General features: G+C 44.2%; 1 protein-coding gene across 1 annotated transcript in view; it reads left to right on the forward strand.

The window, feature by feature from the left end:
- The window catches only part of SLC13A1 (solute carrier family 13 member 1), a 93,437-nt gene that overhangs the window by 47,697 nt on the left and 30,778 nt on the right, over nucleotides 1–14,962 (forward strand). The window contains exons 3-5 of the mRNA XM_053406019.1: nucleotides 4,445–4,573; nucleotides 5,508–5,644; nucleotides 14,715–14,902. Of these exons, the coding sequence (XP_053261994.1) occupies nucleotides 4,445–4,573; nucleotides 5,508–5,644; nucleotides 14,715–14,902 (454 nt within the window). The remainder of the gene's footprint in view (nucleotides 1–4,444; nucleotides 4,574–5,507; nucleotides 5,645–14,714; nucleotides 14,903–14,962) is intronic.

Here is a 14,962-nt window from a genome sequence, read left to right on the forward strand (position 1 = left end):
GGGGAGAGAAGGAGTGATTTGGAATACACAAAGACAGTTTGCCCCTCAAAATATTTCCTGTGACAAGTCATGGAGGCTATACATTCTCGAGAAGAGCACAGCATGTCTGGGGGAGGTAATCGCATCCCTAAGGAGTTCTTAAGATTGTGATGAATCCAGCACAGTAGGGTTTAAGCATCCCCAGTGCTTGAGTAAAAATAAACCCAACCTGAAATTGTCCCTGCCATATATATGCAGGCTGGATGTTTTGTCTGAAACTTCTGTTGAGCAATCAAATGGGAAAACAGTGTGCAATGATTATGTGTCAGCTGCACAGCAAGTTGGCTGAAATAGCGTGGCTTTTTATTCCTCCTCTTGAAAGCTGCTCTGCCACGGTGCACCTCAGACCCTTCTTACATGACCTTGAGAGAGCCAGTGTGGTGTAGTGGTTAAGAGCGGTAGTCTTGTAATCTGGTGAACCGGGTTCACGTCTCCGCTCCCCCACATGCAGCTGCTGGGTGACCTTGGGCTAGTCACACTTCTCTGAAGTCTCTCAGCCCCACTCACCTCACAGAGTGTTTGTTGTGGGGAAGGAAGGGAAAGGAGATTGTTAGCCACTTTGAGACTCCTTAGGGTAGTGATAAAGTGGGATATCAAATCCAAACTCCTCCTCCTCCTCCCCTTCTTCTTCTTCTTCTTGGTAGCCTGAGGGCTCCTTCCCAAGCTTCTTCCTGCTGCATTGCTTGGGTAGCAATAGTCTCAGACCACGCAGCCACACAATAAAATGCTGCTGTTTAGGGGTCGGAAATGATGTTCATTCCCTTCTGGGTAACCTGTCCAGGGCCACATCCCTGTGGTGGGCAGAGTCAGAAGCCCAGGATATGTCCCTATTTTCACCAGAGAAATGTTGGAGGGTATGGAACAAGGAATGTTAATTTTGCCTTACAATCGGCTAGTTTCTACACAAACTTACACACCATTTCCTCCAAATAGACAAGCAAGAGCCATGACCCAAGTCCAAGGGCCCATTCCAGCCCGACAAATAACGCTTTGCTTTGCGTTATTTGTGAAGAGTGTGGCCTGGAAAGAGTGCTGAGGGCTAGGTAGAGAGGCCCTTGGACCACGGCAACCAAAGGCTTATCTCTTTACTCTCCTGCCACAAATGGAATGAAAATCTGCCCGCCACGTGTGGATTGAAGCCTGAGGGGAAAGTTCCCAAAGGGTGTCACCAAACTCCCCACGCATAAGGAACTCAGATGGGCTTCTATGTACAGTGGTGGACTTTCAAATTGCAGTGGCGCCCTGTACGACGCCAAAATTTGGTGCCTTCCCCACCTCTTGCCTTCCATTCTAAGTCATTGTTGTGGGGAATTTCCTTTCTGGGTGAAGAGTGAAGAAATAAGTGTTTACAGTGGAATCACCTTCCCCCATGCCTGTTATTTAATCAACCAAAACTTAACTAAACACTGCATGTTAAGCACAGCGTGGTGCGTAGTTTGGCCAAGTCTCAATTTCAGTCAATAAATATCTTGACTTCCTTTTCTTTTCTTTTTTTGAAAGCCTTGGCCTGTAACAATCCACATTACCAGATTTTGCCCTCCCCCCCCCCCCCGCGCCCTGGCAGATGATCAAAATCAATTTTGAACTTAACTCTGTGTTGGCTTCTGCATTTCATTGACGTAAATATCTTGATGCAAAATGTGGAGAAATGTCCCGCTAATTCAGAGATGGCTATTACAGTCTGTATGGTTGACCTCCACACCCCACCTTAAATAAACGAGTACAGATGGTTCAGGATCAGTAACTTTCATATTGATGTGCTGATTTGGTATTAATGAAATATATATGTTAATGGAAAACTCATACCTGGCACAGATTTTTCTAGATTTGTGTGTTTGGCATGGATGTGGCTTTCACTAGATGAAATTCTGTGCATGGGATCATCGAGTTCCAATGTCCCTAAATCTCAGTAGAAAATCCCTATTCTAAAGGGCTGTCATCAGAGGGAAAGGAGGAAATAATTATTTTTCCAGCCGTATCAGCTGTGTTACGAAAAAGGAGCAATGCAGAAGCAAGCACCAGGTGGCTGGAATGGTAAACAGGAAACTGATGTTATTGGATTGTCCCGTGGGAAACTGGGACTGTCTGTAAAGTGCTCTGAGAGCCGGATGTTACCTCAGAGCAGCACATGACCCTGTACTGAAAGTACATGGGCGGAGTTTATTCTCTCTCTGCAGCTGGGAAGCAGAGTGTGCAGACATGTTTCTCTGTACTGGTGAAAGACAGGAATAAAGACATGTAGATATATTTCTGTCTGTCTCTTTCCCCCTCCCTGGGAGAGGAGTGGGGGGGGTGGTGTGTTCTCCTTCACGTTGAGGAGAATCGCCGAAGAGACCTCCTTTGATCTTGCCGGCAGACGCTGGCAGGGGAGGTCAAGGATTCAAGCCGGGCACCTTGAGGGTGGCCAAATTCCTCTGGACTAAGAGCTGAGCTGGAGGCTCTGGATTTTGGCTTGAATCCCGACAACTGGTAGCAGACCGGTGGTTATCTGATCCATGAGAATCTGCATGAGAGGTGAGAGGTCGATGAATCGTTGCCATCCTCTGCACCTAAGGAGATAAAGACAAGCGTCTGCCTGCAGCCAGAAGCTGAAACAGACAGCTGGACACCGAGAGGAGTGTGTTTCAAGGCAACTGAAAAGGTATGCTGCATTTTGGGCAAGAAAAAATGAACGCAGAAAGATTAATTTCTGGTTCACAAGAGCTGCGTTTGAAAAACAGCTCTGAAAGGCAAGCTTGCATACCAGGAATTCCTGTGGTTTAGATAAGAAGTTCCGTCCTGAGCAGGTTGCTAGGCAACGTCTGCCAGTAACTGAATGGCCTAAAAAGAGCCTGGGAAATCGAAAGTATATCTGCGCAGCTGTGCAAGGGTTTTGGAAAAACAACCCAAAAGTTTGCCTGCCTGTAAAAAAGCAGTAAACAGAAGAGAACTTTTGGAGTTTACTGGCTTGAAAAGTGAAAGCTGATTTGAGATTGAGTGTAAAGCTGACCCTTGGATTCAGCATGGATGCCAAGAAGGGGGGAGTGCCCCTGGGTGCCGTGGTTCTAGAAGAACACAGCCGGCATGCTGCACTGGAAGTAAAGCACAGGGGGAGGGAGGAACGGAGTTCTAATTCCCCCACCGATGAGGCTACTGGAAGGGATGCTGTAGCTTTGAATGTTGTCCAGTGTTACAGTTGCGGACAGGCTGGGCATCTTCAGCGGAACTGCAAGAAGCCACGTCAGCCAAAAGGAGCGAAGGGCCGCTCAGCAAAGCCTGAGGCGTCAGGCAAAGGTCGTACCAAGCCTATGGTGAAACCTGGAAAGGCTTTGATGGCGAAAGGAACCACGCCAGATGTTGGGAACTCGTTTGTTATTGACACTGGATGCACGTTTCATATGTCCCCACACAGAGAACTCTTTTCAACGTTTAAGAAGCAACTGGACTGGAAACATACCCTCCAACATTTTTTTGATGAAAAGAGGGACATCCCAAATTTTCTCTGATGAGAATAGGGATGTCCTGACATCTTTTCATATCGTTTTAAAGTTAAATGTAGATGTTTCATTTTGGGTGAAAATATTGCTAATTCAAAATAAGGCTATGCATGAGTGTATTCACAAAATATTGTGACATTCACCCACCAGCGGAATCACCAGTCTCCTCACAGAGAAACAATCCCGTTTCTCGCTATTATTGTTCTGAGGTATTCAGGTAGGTGGCAGGTGTTGTGTTTCCCATCATGTTCCTCCAGAGGAATCTGAAGTAACATTTTTTTGGCCATAAAAGTTGGGTGGAAGGAGAGTGGAAATGGAAATATAGCTTTTGACAAAGTGCCAAGACTCTTTGGACAAAGCACAGTCTTCCACCTCACGTGAGGCCAACAAAGGAATTCACTTTATTCCATTGCTCTATCTAGCTCAGTATTGTCAGAGTAGATTTCAAGCAGAGGTCTTTCGCTACCTGGTCCTTTTAACTGGCGGTGTCCACCATCGAAACCCGAACCTTATTCATTCAAAGCACCCTGCTCTTTCATTGAGATGCAGCCCCTTTGCAGCGCAGTGCCTCCCCCCAAATGTCTGTTCCATTGACAGTTTGTGAAAAACAACGAATAAATGCAATAAATAAATAAAACATAATATTTAGAATTTGAAAGCAAATGGCCATGGCAGATAGCTATTATTTTGTTCTTCTGGTGATCCTTCTTGAAACATGACTCAAGGAACAGAAGCTTCTGCTATATCAGCAACATTGCGAATGTGACTAGGGAAATCTCTGGATTCTAGCTGAAGAGGAGAGTCTCCCCATTATATCTTATTGTCCTTTCCAGTCAGGGGTTATACTGTTTTCTGTCTGATTGCTCATGTTGTACTACAGAAATCTGAATCTGATTTTTTTTCATTCTATTTTCTCTTTTCAATTCTAGGAAGCAGAATGTGCCTACACGTTATTTGTGGTGGCCATCTTTTGGCTCACAGAAGCATTACCCCTGGCCGTTTCGGCGTTACTTCCTGCTTTAATGTTCCCATTGTTCGGAATTATGGCTTCCAAACAGGTAAATTTCCTGTTGTTGTTCCTCTTTTCCTTTCCCTTCCACTACTCCAACTGCCCATATATTTGATAGCCCAAACATCAAACCATTTGATTGCTTTATTTGCTTTCTTTAAGGGTGAATTTATACAAATCCTAATACCTCGAGGCCTGGGACACACTCAAAGCATCCCTACTGAGCCCATTCTGGTGGGCTGGGGAGACTGGTGCTGTCTAGAAGTACCGCAAGGGAATCACAACCACTATGCCTCTTGCTACCACTTCGAAACACAGGAGACAGCAGTGATGAAACCTGAAACTTGATTTCACATCCCATTTGCCCCTGAAACCTGATACAATCTGGGCCAAAAGTTCAGCTTTTCCAACTTTCTTCCAAGCACTGGCTACCACTCCCTTTATGGATATGGCCTGCTCCTTTGCAGAACCCTTTCTGCACTGGAGAAATTGGTTTCATTCCCCTCTCATTCTTCTGAGTTTCTTATGGCCCATCACCAGGCTGGCTCACACCTCCTATGCCTTCCATCAACTCCCATTAGGCCCATCCAAGTCCAACTGTTGCACCAGATTTGTAGACATCTTGACTGGGCAAAGCTGGAGAATATGGAGAGGTGGTTGAACTCCATATTTTGGGTTTGCTGCTGGGACAGAGAGATGGTGCTAGAATCCAGGTGTTCCTCAGCATGGTGCTGTCTATGCCGCCCCCCGAAACACACCCCATGTTTAATTTTAGTTTAATTTTATTCCTCTAGTAACAGCAACTCCTGGTTTCAAGAGCAATCGTGAGGATTGAAGTCCCTGTTATTTCTCTTTATACATCTAGGTGGCTTCATTCGTTTTGATTTTCCTCCACAAATTGTACAGCTCATTATTTTCCTGAGATGGAATCATGGTAGCTAAATAGCGCACATTTAGCTAAACAAAATGAATTTTGCTTTTAGGTGGCATCTGCTTATTTCAAAGATTTTCATCTGCTATTAACGGGAGTGATTTGTTTGGCAACGTCAATAGAGAAATGGAATTTGCACAAGAGAATTGCCTTGAAAATGGTGATGCTGGTGGGTGTTAATCCTGCATGGTATGTAGCATACTGACAAAAGTAACTGATATACTGAAAACCCCTTTGACTCTGTTGTGCAAGTAGACTTGCCAGCTTTTTTCTTCACTTGTCCTTTATAAAACTGCAGCTACTCTCCCCAGCACTGTAGCTCCCTGGCAATAATAGAAGCTTCACCTGTTGGAATTTTCAGTGTTATGTAATTGTGATTGGAGCACAACAATTCAAGTAGCAACTTTTGGCCAGGTTGGGCGGGTTTGTGTGCAAAGTATCACAAAGTATATGGTGTGTGTGGGGGAGGAGTAGAGGGGCTGTTTCCCCAGGTGCAAAATTTTGGCTGTGTGTGCAAAATTTCAAAAGAAAAATAAACTGCTTTGAGGGTGTGTTTTTTAAACCAATCAAGTAGTGTAAAAATTTCATGAACTAAACAATAACAATAAAATAAATGGCCACCACTGGTCTCCCATCCCCAGCTTTTCTCTCACTGCTGGGAAGACCCTTCCCCACCTCCATCACTGCTGCCCGGCCCTGACAGGAACCACAGGAACCCTAACCCTTGCCCCAGGCACTAGCAACCCATGCTACACCACTGCCATTTAGAAGCCATAATTACAGTTCTATTTGGTTGCTAAAGAGATTTGCTAAGGCCAGCCTTTTGCCAAAATTGAATTATACATATCGTTGGGATGAGAAGACGAGTTTTACACGAAACACTTCTGTTATTGGCAATAGTGGCGCACGGCTCAGAACAAAATAGCAGATGAATTTGTGAACAGCTCTGACTCATACTTCTTAATGACTGGTATTAAGCAACTGAGAGATCTTTCATACATTATCTCATCGTTAGTATTCCATCCAAAGCTGAGATAGTGCTAAGCAGTTTTATTGCAGACAAATAAGAAGACTAAGCCTACCCCTTCCACCCCCCAAAATATTGCTGACAGCTGTTACAAACGAGAAGACAGGAGAAATGAAATATCATGTTGTGCTCCTTTTTATTGTTCGTAAGGGGTCAGGTAGCCCCTGTCAATCCAATCAGCAAGACCAAAAGCAGTTTGCCAGCATTGCAGGCTTTCCGGTTCTTGAATTGTCAGATGCTGCTGTGATAGGGAAGCAAGGAGTTGTCAGTTTCTCACTTGATGATGGTAAATTAGCACAGTTAGGGAAAGCAGAATGGGTGAAACGGGAAACCTCAGTGAACCTTGAAGACCCTGAGGACCATGCTTGTGTGTACATCCCTGCCTGCAAGACTGATCACAGTTTTGGTTTGGAGTATCATTATTTCTTCACCTGATAAGATCTCATCATGATCGTAAGGCGCCAAAGAGCTCAACCTGGCCATTAGGAGTAACTAGAAAGCTAAGATAGGAGATGAGAAAGAGAGGATGAAGCCATCCATTCTGTAAATATGGAATCCACAAATATATCTTACCTAACCTCTTCATCGATAGTCTGGCTGGTTTCACAAAATGCAGGGAGGGCAGAGGAAAGCCAGAGGAAAGCCCAGCACCTGAACAGATCAAGGCTGATTTCACGGTGTGTGTGTGTGTTTTCTAAGCCCACAGCAAGATGTCAACAGTGTTTTGAGGAAGGTGTAGACTGTTGCTCCAGATTTTGTCTCTGCAATTGAACGTGCCCATCAAATGATGAGTGGATTATCTTAGTTCCACCCTGTTCTCTCATGGATTTGCTCATCCTTTCCTCTGATTTAACATGGGCATTTTCTAAAATTAATTCCGGAACGGGCATAGTTTGCTGAAGCTTTATTTTCCTTTCATTTGTCTGCCTCACTTTTCTGTCTTTTTTACTGATCTGCGCAAGCAATCCAATGGATGAGCACCCCTTTTCACTGTTTTAGCAATATGAACAGGTGGTGGGTGGGGTGAGAATTAAGAAGATTAAAGAACCAACAGAAAGAAATTAAAACTGTGGCAGGCTAAGCATTTGCAGTGGCCTCCATGGAGCCTGAAAATAAAAATAGAAGATGGCAGCTTCCTTAGGCATTGGTGGGGCTTGCAAACTAGACCAGATGATTCAGAAACCCAGAAACCAGAAAGAAATTTGGATGGGGAGAATTTTGTAAGCATGCCTGCCTGCCACCCAGTGGTCACCTGGCCTCCTGTAATAATATATTGTACTTTAATACGCAAACACTGTTTTTGTTTTTTAAAAAACAAGAACAGCAAAATAATTATCCTTATTACTACTTCATCAGACAGGCCACTGATGCCATTTGGTTTAAAAGGGAAAATGAAGACTGAGAATGTTTGTTATCTTCACCGCTTGCAAAGCCACCTGTGTGGCAGACAGAAGTTTAGCAGGTGAAGCTTTTCCTGAAATGGTGGTGCAGTTAGTTTCACTTGGTGACATTCTCCTATGACACAATGTTAAGAATAGGTAAAGGTAAAGGGACCACTGACTGTTAGGTTCAGTCGCGGACAACTCTGGGGTTGTGGTGCTCATCTCGCTTTACAGGCAGTGCATGGAAATGCCATTTACCTTCCCGCTGGAGTGGTACCTATTTATCTACTTGCACTTTGTGCTTTTGAACTGCTAGGTTGGCAGGAGCTGGGACAGAGCAATGGGAGCTCACCCTGTTGCGGGGATTCGAACCGCTGACCTTCTGATTGGCAAGCCCTAGGCTCTGTGGTTTAACCCACAGCACCACCCATATCCCTTAATGTTAAGAATACTGGAACCCTAAAAGAAGCAATGGTACTCAAGAGTTGCCTCAGACTTGAACCAAGATGCAAGTCAAACAGCAATTCCATTAATTTAACATCTACATGATGTTTAATGGCATGCAAAATATGCAATGCTGAAGTTAAATAGGCTGGTGGCTCCATGTAAATTCCTCCTACAGGTAATTTTTGACCCTCCAAAAGTACTCTTTGAGCTGGGTGTTATCCCAGTTGCACTGATACAGCAATATTATCTGGACAGATAATATGTCAAGTTAAGATAAGAGTTTTCTATCACTTTCTGAGATGATTGTTTTTCACTCTTTATAGCTGCTGTCCCAAAGCAGGTGCTCTTTCTGTTATGGGGCTCCAACTCTCATAATTCCAAAGCATTGTTTATGCTGGCTGGTGCACATCAGTTTTTATTGCCCAGCAATATCGCAGGCAGAGGAAGGCTGCTGTGTCTGTTCAGCCAGGTTATGTCATTTCATGTCATAGTGTCATTGAAGCAGCAAGTAACCTGAGATGTGCACCCAAAAATTCCCTGCAGAGTCACATCATAATGGCATGTGATCCAAGAGGGCAGCCTCCTTCTCATTTGTGAAATAGCAAGAGATTTTGAGGAGAATATCTCAGATCACGTAGGTGTCTTATCCATTTCTGCTCAGAATTTACATCCAGTTTACCGGGGCCAACAATACTGAAACCTTTCCTAGTGATAAATGAAGCCATCTGCATGGATTTCAAATTGTCGTAGGCAGAGTAGATGAGGGGAAACTGAGGTGGAATCGTCTTTTGAAATCCACTTTAGAACAAGGATCATCAGTCAGTTTTCAAACCGCAAATCTATTGGGAATAATTTTACACTCTGGGTACATAATGATCATTTGAATGCTGGTTTATAAATTGTTTGCTATCAAAAAGAGATTGCAATAAAGCAATTCCTTTATTTCCCCTTCTTTTCTGAAGAATTCTTTTTCTTCTCTGCAGGCAGTTTCTGTCCCTCCCCCTCCCCACCTTTAAAAAAAAATAAAAATCAGTTTATTAGAATCTCCCATTCCACTACAGGACTGGCTAGCCAATAAGTGCATTCATATATTCGGTGAGGTTCCCAGGTTCCCGTTCAAGGCCCTGGACCCTAAAGGTCACTGTGGTCACTCTCCCACAGAGGCCAGACTGCTTCTAACCTCCCCACAAATGCCCTTCTACCATCATCTATTGAATTGCAGACACAAGCAGGACTCTGCTTTCAAAAAGCCCAAACCAGCATATGCAATGAGAAATGGCTTCCTAGAATCCCCCATTTTATGTATATAGTGGAAAGAACACAGAACAAGGCATTGTTGCATGTAAAATAATAAATAATGCTTCTATTTAGCACCTTTACCCACGGATGCAGAGGATGCAGGTGTAGCTGAACTACAGCTCCCATCATCCCTGATCTTTGGCCATTCTGGATGGGGCTGATGGGAGTTGGAGTCCAGCAACACCTCGCGGGCCACGGGTTCCCCATCCCTGACAAAACAAAGCACACTGACTTCCCTCTTCAGCAGTTATCCTGACCCACCAGTCTTTTCTCCTCTCTCCTTCCTATCCACTCACTCCTCTCTTTATGCAAAGTCTGGGGAGCCAGTGTGGTGTAGTGGTTAAGAGCAGTAGTCTCGTAATCTGGGGAGCTGGGTTCGCGTCCCCGCTCCTCCACATGCAGCTGCTGGGTGACCTTGGGCCAGTCACACTTCTTTGAAGTCTCTCAGCCCCACTCACCTCACAGAGTGTTTGTTGTGGGGGAGGAAGGGAAAGGAGATTGTTAGCTGCTTTGAGACTCCTTAGGGTAGTGATAAAGTGGGATATCAAATCCAAACTCCTCCTCTTCGACTGTCATTCTCAGGTGACTTTCTCCATCTCTTACTCACCCTGACTCCACTCCCCATCTCAGCATCACATTCCACTGCTGTAAATCATCCCTGCCTTCATCCTTCTGTTACATACACACAGCAGTAGTGTATTCCCCCCCCCTCAAAAGAGAGGGGGAGGAGAAGTACAGAATTTGCCTTCTTGCGAGATGTTTACATCCCCTATTCTTGAATATGAAATCCGGTCATATCCAGTTACCTTCTAGAATTTGCAAAGTTGCCTTTGCCTAGTTTTAGAAATTACAAATCCCAGAAGGGACTGGATTTCATAACCTTATTCTGAAAGTGGAAGAAGCAGGGACAGGTTGATCTGCCAATTTCAGCTCCTTTGTGTTTCTCACTTTTCAAATCTTAAGTTCAGTTTACACGATGAGTTTGTATTATATTTAAAGTATGGCTTTTTGTATGCCCCCCATACATACTTTTTGGTATGCAGTTTTGCCTAATTTCTGCATTTTTGCCATTTCCCCTGATAATATAAATTTTTACTTATTAATAATATACCCCGCTTTTCACGTCATTAAGTTTTCTAAGTGGCTTTTTAAATTTATTTTTGCTAAAAAACAAAGAAGTATGATTTTTTTTTTTGGTTGGATAAATACATCATTTGGAGAAGTGAACAGGTTGGATTTCTCCCCCGTTCCTGGAAGAAGCAAGGATGTTGCCTCTAAGCAAGATTTTGCTAAACTGGCAAAAGGCTGAGAGCTCTGTTCCAGACCAAAGTTTTTGTAGGAGGATTGAAAGTGCCTCAAATTTATTTGCAGGACATTTTGACCATCACATTCAGAACTTCAGAATTACCATTAATAGTCTATGTTTAGTCTGACCTTAAAATAAATAAACTGGTTCAATTGGGCTCATCTAGAGCCTTTTGCAATAATGACTATCATCCATTTAATAAGAGGTAGGCATAATAGCCAGAATTTATCCAGAACTGAAATGTAACCTGATCACAATTTGGTGCCCCTATAATGTAGGAGCAAGCAGCTTTATTTCAGAGGAGACGAGATTTCATCAGCCAGGATGTGGGTCGTGCCACCCAAATAACTTGTGAAGTCATTTTGCATTTTTCAAGGAGCCTGCCCTTACCTGAAGTAATCATTAACATTTATGCAGTGCTTTCCATCCACACCGATTCCAAAGGTCTCTGCAATCTTTGTAAAAATTATCCATTCTGGGACCACTTGTTACGAAGTAAAAATGGTGTGGGTGATGCATGTACCTTGTAGTTGTTTCTTACGTAGACAAGGTTGTGCTTTCACAAGTTAAAGTTTGACCAAATCATTTTTCGCCATCTCCAGCACTGTGCTGTGGGAGCAACTTTAACGAAGTATGCAAGGTTACCAAGTTGGCAGCGTCAAAGAAATGAGTATCCCATTTGGAATGGTTTGGGGCACATGGCAGCAGAATGGAATTTGGCAGTGAAATCTTAGTGAGGAAATAGGAACGGATACTAATCTATCCAGAAGACCTAATAGCATTGCTGAAGATAGCTGATCCCTTTAATATCCACTTGAGTCTCTCCTGGTATGTTCACCCCCTAGATAATAAGTTGGAGAGCCTCCTCTTTGGTGGCCCCATGGTGATGGAATTCTCTTCCACTGGACCAGTGTGAAATTTCTACATTGCAGATTTTTGGGCTGGCCCTGAAGACCATCCCCACACCCCTTCCAAGATTGATGTTTATTAGATGGGTACCGGTCTGAGTTTTGCTGTTTCCAGGGGTGTGTGTCTCTGTGTGTGGAGTGATTGTTTAAAGTTTTTAAATGATGCTCATTTTCTTTTGTTGTTTTGGAAGTTTGCCCAGAGAAGCAGCCTAAAAATAAAATAGAAATGGCTGGAGAATCTTTCCAGAAAAGGCTTGCTTGGATGGGGGTGCAAGGAGGAGAGAAGCTGAAGCAGCAGAGAGCAGGCAGGAGGAAAACAAAATAGAAAGAGAAACTTATACTGGGCTAAAAAGGTAAAGGGACCCCTGACCATTAGGTCCGGTCGTGACCGACTCTGGGGTTGCGGTGCTCATCTCACTTTATTGGCCGAGGGAGCCGGCGTACAGCTTCCGGGTCATGTGGCCAGCATGACTAAGCTGCTTCTGGCGAACCAGAGCAGTGCACAGAAACACCGTTTACCTTCCCGCAGGAGTGGTACCTATTTATCTACTTGCACTTTGATGTGCTTTCAAACTGCTAGGTTGGCAGGAGCTGGAACCGAGCAACGGGAGCTCACCCCATCGCGGGATTCGAACCGCCGACCTTCTGATCGGCAAGTCCTAGGCTCTGTGGTTTAACCCACAGCGCCACTGGGCTACAACAACCATAAATCCTAGTCATTGGCCATGCTGGTTAGCGATCATGGAACTCCAGCATCTTATGAAGGCTACAGATTCCCTACCCTGTTACACAGCAAGAACATGAAAGTATAGTTCCAAGTTGCACATGTGGGGTGACTATTGCAAAGGAATGAATCAGGGCACTGGTTTGGGGAGTAAAGTAGATCCCCATTTAGCATTGTACTGCTGTCACACATACAATTGGAAACTGAGAGTGCAGGTTCCGTGCAACTGTTTTTCAGTGCCTACCTGTGTGGAGATAAACGGTTGGTTAGGTAAGAAAACATCAGCTTACCTGGAAGGACTTTGAGCCAGCAAGCTAATTGGGAATCTGATGAACTGAACTAATTTAGGATGTTCTAATGAGACTTGTCCAAGTAGCCATGCATTTTACACATCATAAATCATGAAGACACAGCGCTGGTCCCAGAGTGTCAAAATATATGAGAGGAGTCCATTGTACAACCTGCCATCCTTCGAAAAGGCTTTTTCACTGCAAAAAACAAACCATCAATTGGTGAAAGCACAATTTTTGTAAATTTTCATAATTTGTTTTAATTATTGCCTTTACCAGAATGTACTCCATAACTATGCAGTTAGTTGGGGTGTGATCTAGGGCATTTTTACCAGAGAAAGTTTACAAAGCCGTTTTTGTTATTGTCTGAATAGATTGAACCATCTCTCCTAAAGATGAGCTCCATGGCCTGGTCCTTTGAGGTCTTGTCATCCATTTTCTTTGTAACGGTGCCTCTCTGCTGATGTTACTAAGCTAAAACTCCCAACAGCCAATGGCTAAGGAAGATAAGAGTTGTAGTTCAGTAACATCTGAAGGGCCAAAGTTCTCTATATCTGCCCTACATCTTATTATGCTGTTCCTCCCATTGTTGATTTTAATTGGATGGGTGCATAATCTCTGGTTCCTGAGTACGGAAGGGCAAAGAAAGTTATTCTGGAGCTTGACCATGTGAGCATAGGGAAGGGTTGTAGCTCAGTGAGAAGCACATGATGCAGAAGGTCCCAGGTTCAGGAAAATACTCTGTCTGAAACCCTAGAGAGCAAATACTAGCTACTATAAACACAAGACTGACCTTGATGGACCAGTGGTCTGACTTGAGATAAAACAGTTGTCTCTAACATTCCCTTACAAGTCTCCTATGACACTGGAGTGGCTGAAAATGCTGTGTTAACACATGTATGTTGCAAGGAACTTGATAACCCTGCCTCATTCATCTGCCGTGTGTGTGTGTGTGTGTGTGTGTGTGTGTGTGATAGCAACTGGTGGGCCTGGAGTATATTATTTACCCCTGAATCAACTTTCAGCTCAGTATAGCCTGTTGACTAAAGTAAGTAGCACAGGTGTGCTGTGTCTGGATTTATTTTCCGGGAATTATTTACTTGTGTATGTATTTTTACACCACCTTGCATATAGCATCCCAAGGGAATGCACATCAGAAGAGAGTTGATGGTATTTTAAAGGAGTTAAAACATTTAAACAGTAATAACTTTTTCAAAAAACAATAATAATACAGCAGCAATCTGGGGCAAATTAACATTAATCAGGGACTAAGCATCAGTGGTGATAGAACCCGGGTGGCGTTGTGGGTTAAACCACAGAGCCTAGGACTTGCCGATCAGAAGGTCGACAGTTTGAATCCCCGTGACGGGGTGAGCTCCCGTTGCTCGGTCCCTGCTCCTGCCAACCTAGCAGTTCGAAAGCACGTCAAAGTGCAAGTAGATAAATAGGTACCGCTCCGGTGGGAAGGTAAACGGCGTTTCCGTGCGCTGCTCTGGTTCGCCAGAAGTGGCTTAGTCATGCTGGCTCCCTCGGCCTATAGAGCAAGATGAGCGCGCAACCCCAGAGTCGGCCACGACTGGACCTAATGGTCAGGGGTCCCTTTACCTTTTTAAGCATCAGTGGAAGCCTGAGAACACAGTTAAATCTTTGAAAGGCACCAAAACTCCACCCGTAGGTGGCACATGTCTGAGCTCAAGTGGTTCCACATTGTGGAAAACTTCATTTGGTAGCAAACTGGAAAGCATGTTAACTCAAGCTCTTTCATGAAGATGATGATGACAACAACTCAGTCTCATTCTGATGGCAAAGAACCAGTCCTTTGTTTTAAGCTGAGGGCTGATTGTAGAGTAATACATGGAGGTGCTTCCCATTTCAGGCTCACCCTTGGCTTCATGATCAGCTGTGCCTTCCTGTCTATGTGGCTTAGCAACACCTCCGCTGCTGCTATGGTGATGCCCATCGTAGAGGCAGTGGCTCAGCAAATCATCAGTGCTGAAGCTGAAGTGGATGGCTTGGAAATGACTCACGCAAATGGAGCCACCAATCATGCGTTGGAACTCGATGGTACGCAGGGATGTTGGGCGTTTTCCACCTTTACCTTCCCTGGGGAAAGACTAGCTAAAC

This window comes from Podarcis raffonei, chromosome 10, assembly GCF_027172205.1.
Source record: "Podarcis raffonei isolate rPodRaf1 chromosome 10, rPodRaf1.pri, whole genome shotgun sequence".
Taxonomy (NCBI): Eukaryota; Metazoa; Chordata; class Lepidosauria; order Squamata; family Lacertidae; genus Podarcis; species Podarcis raffonei.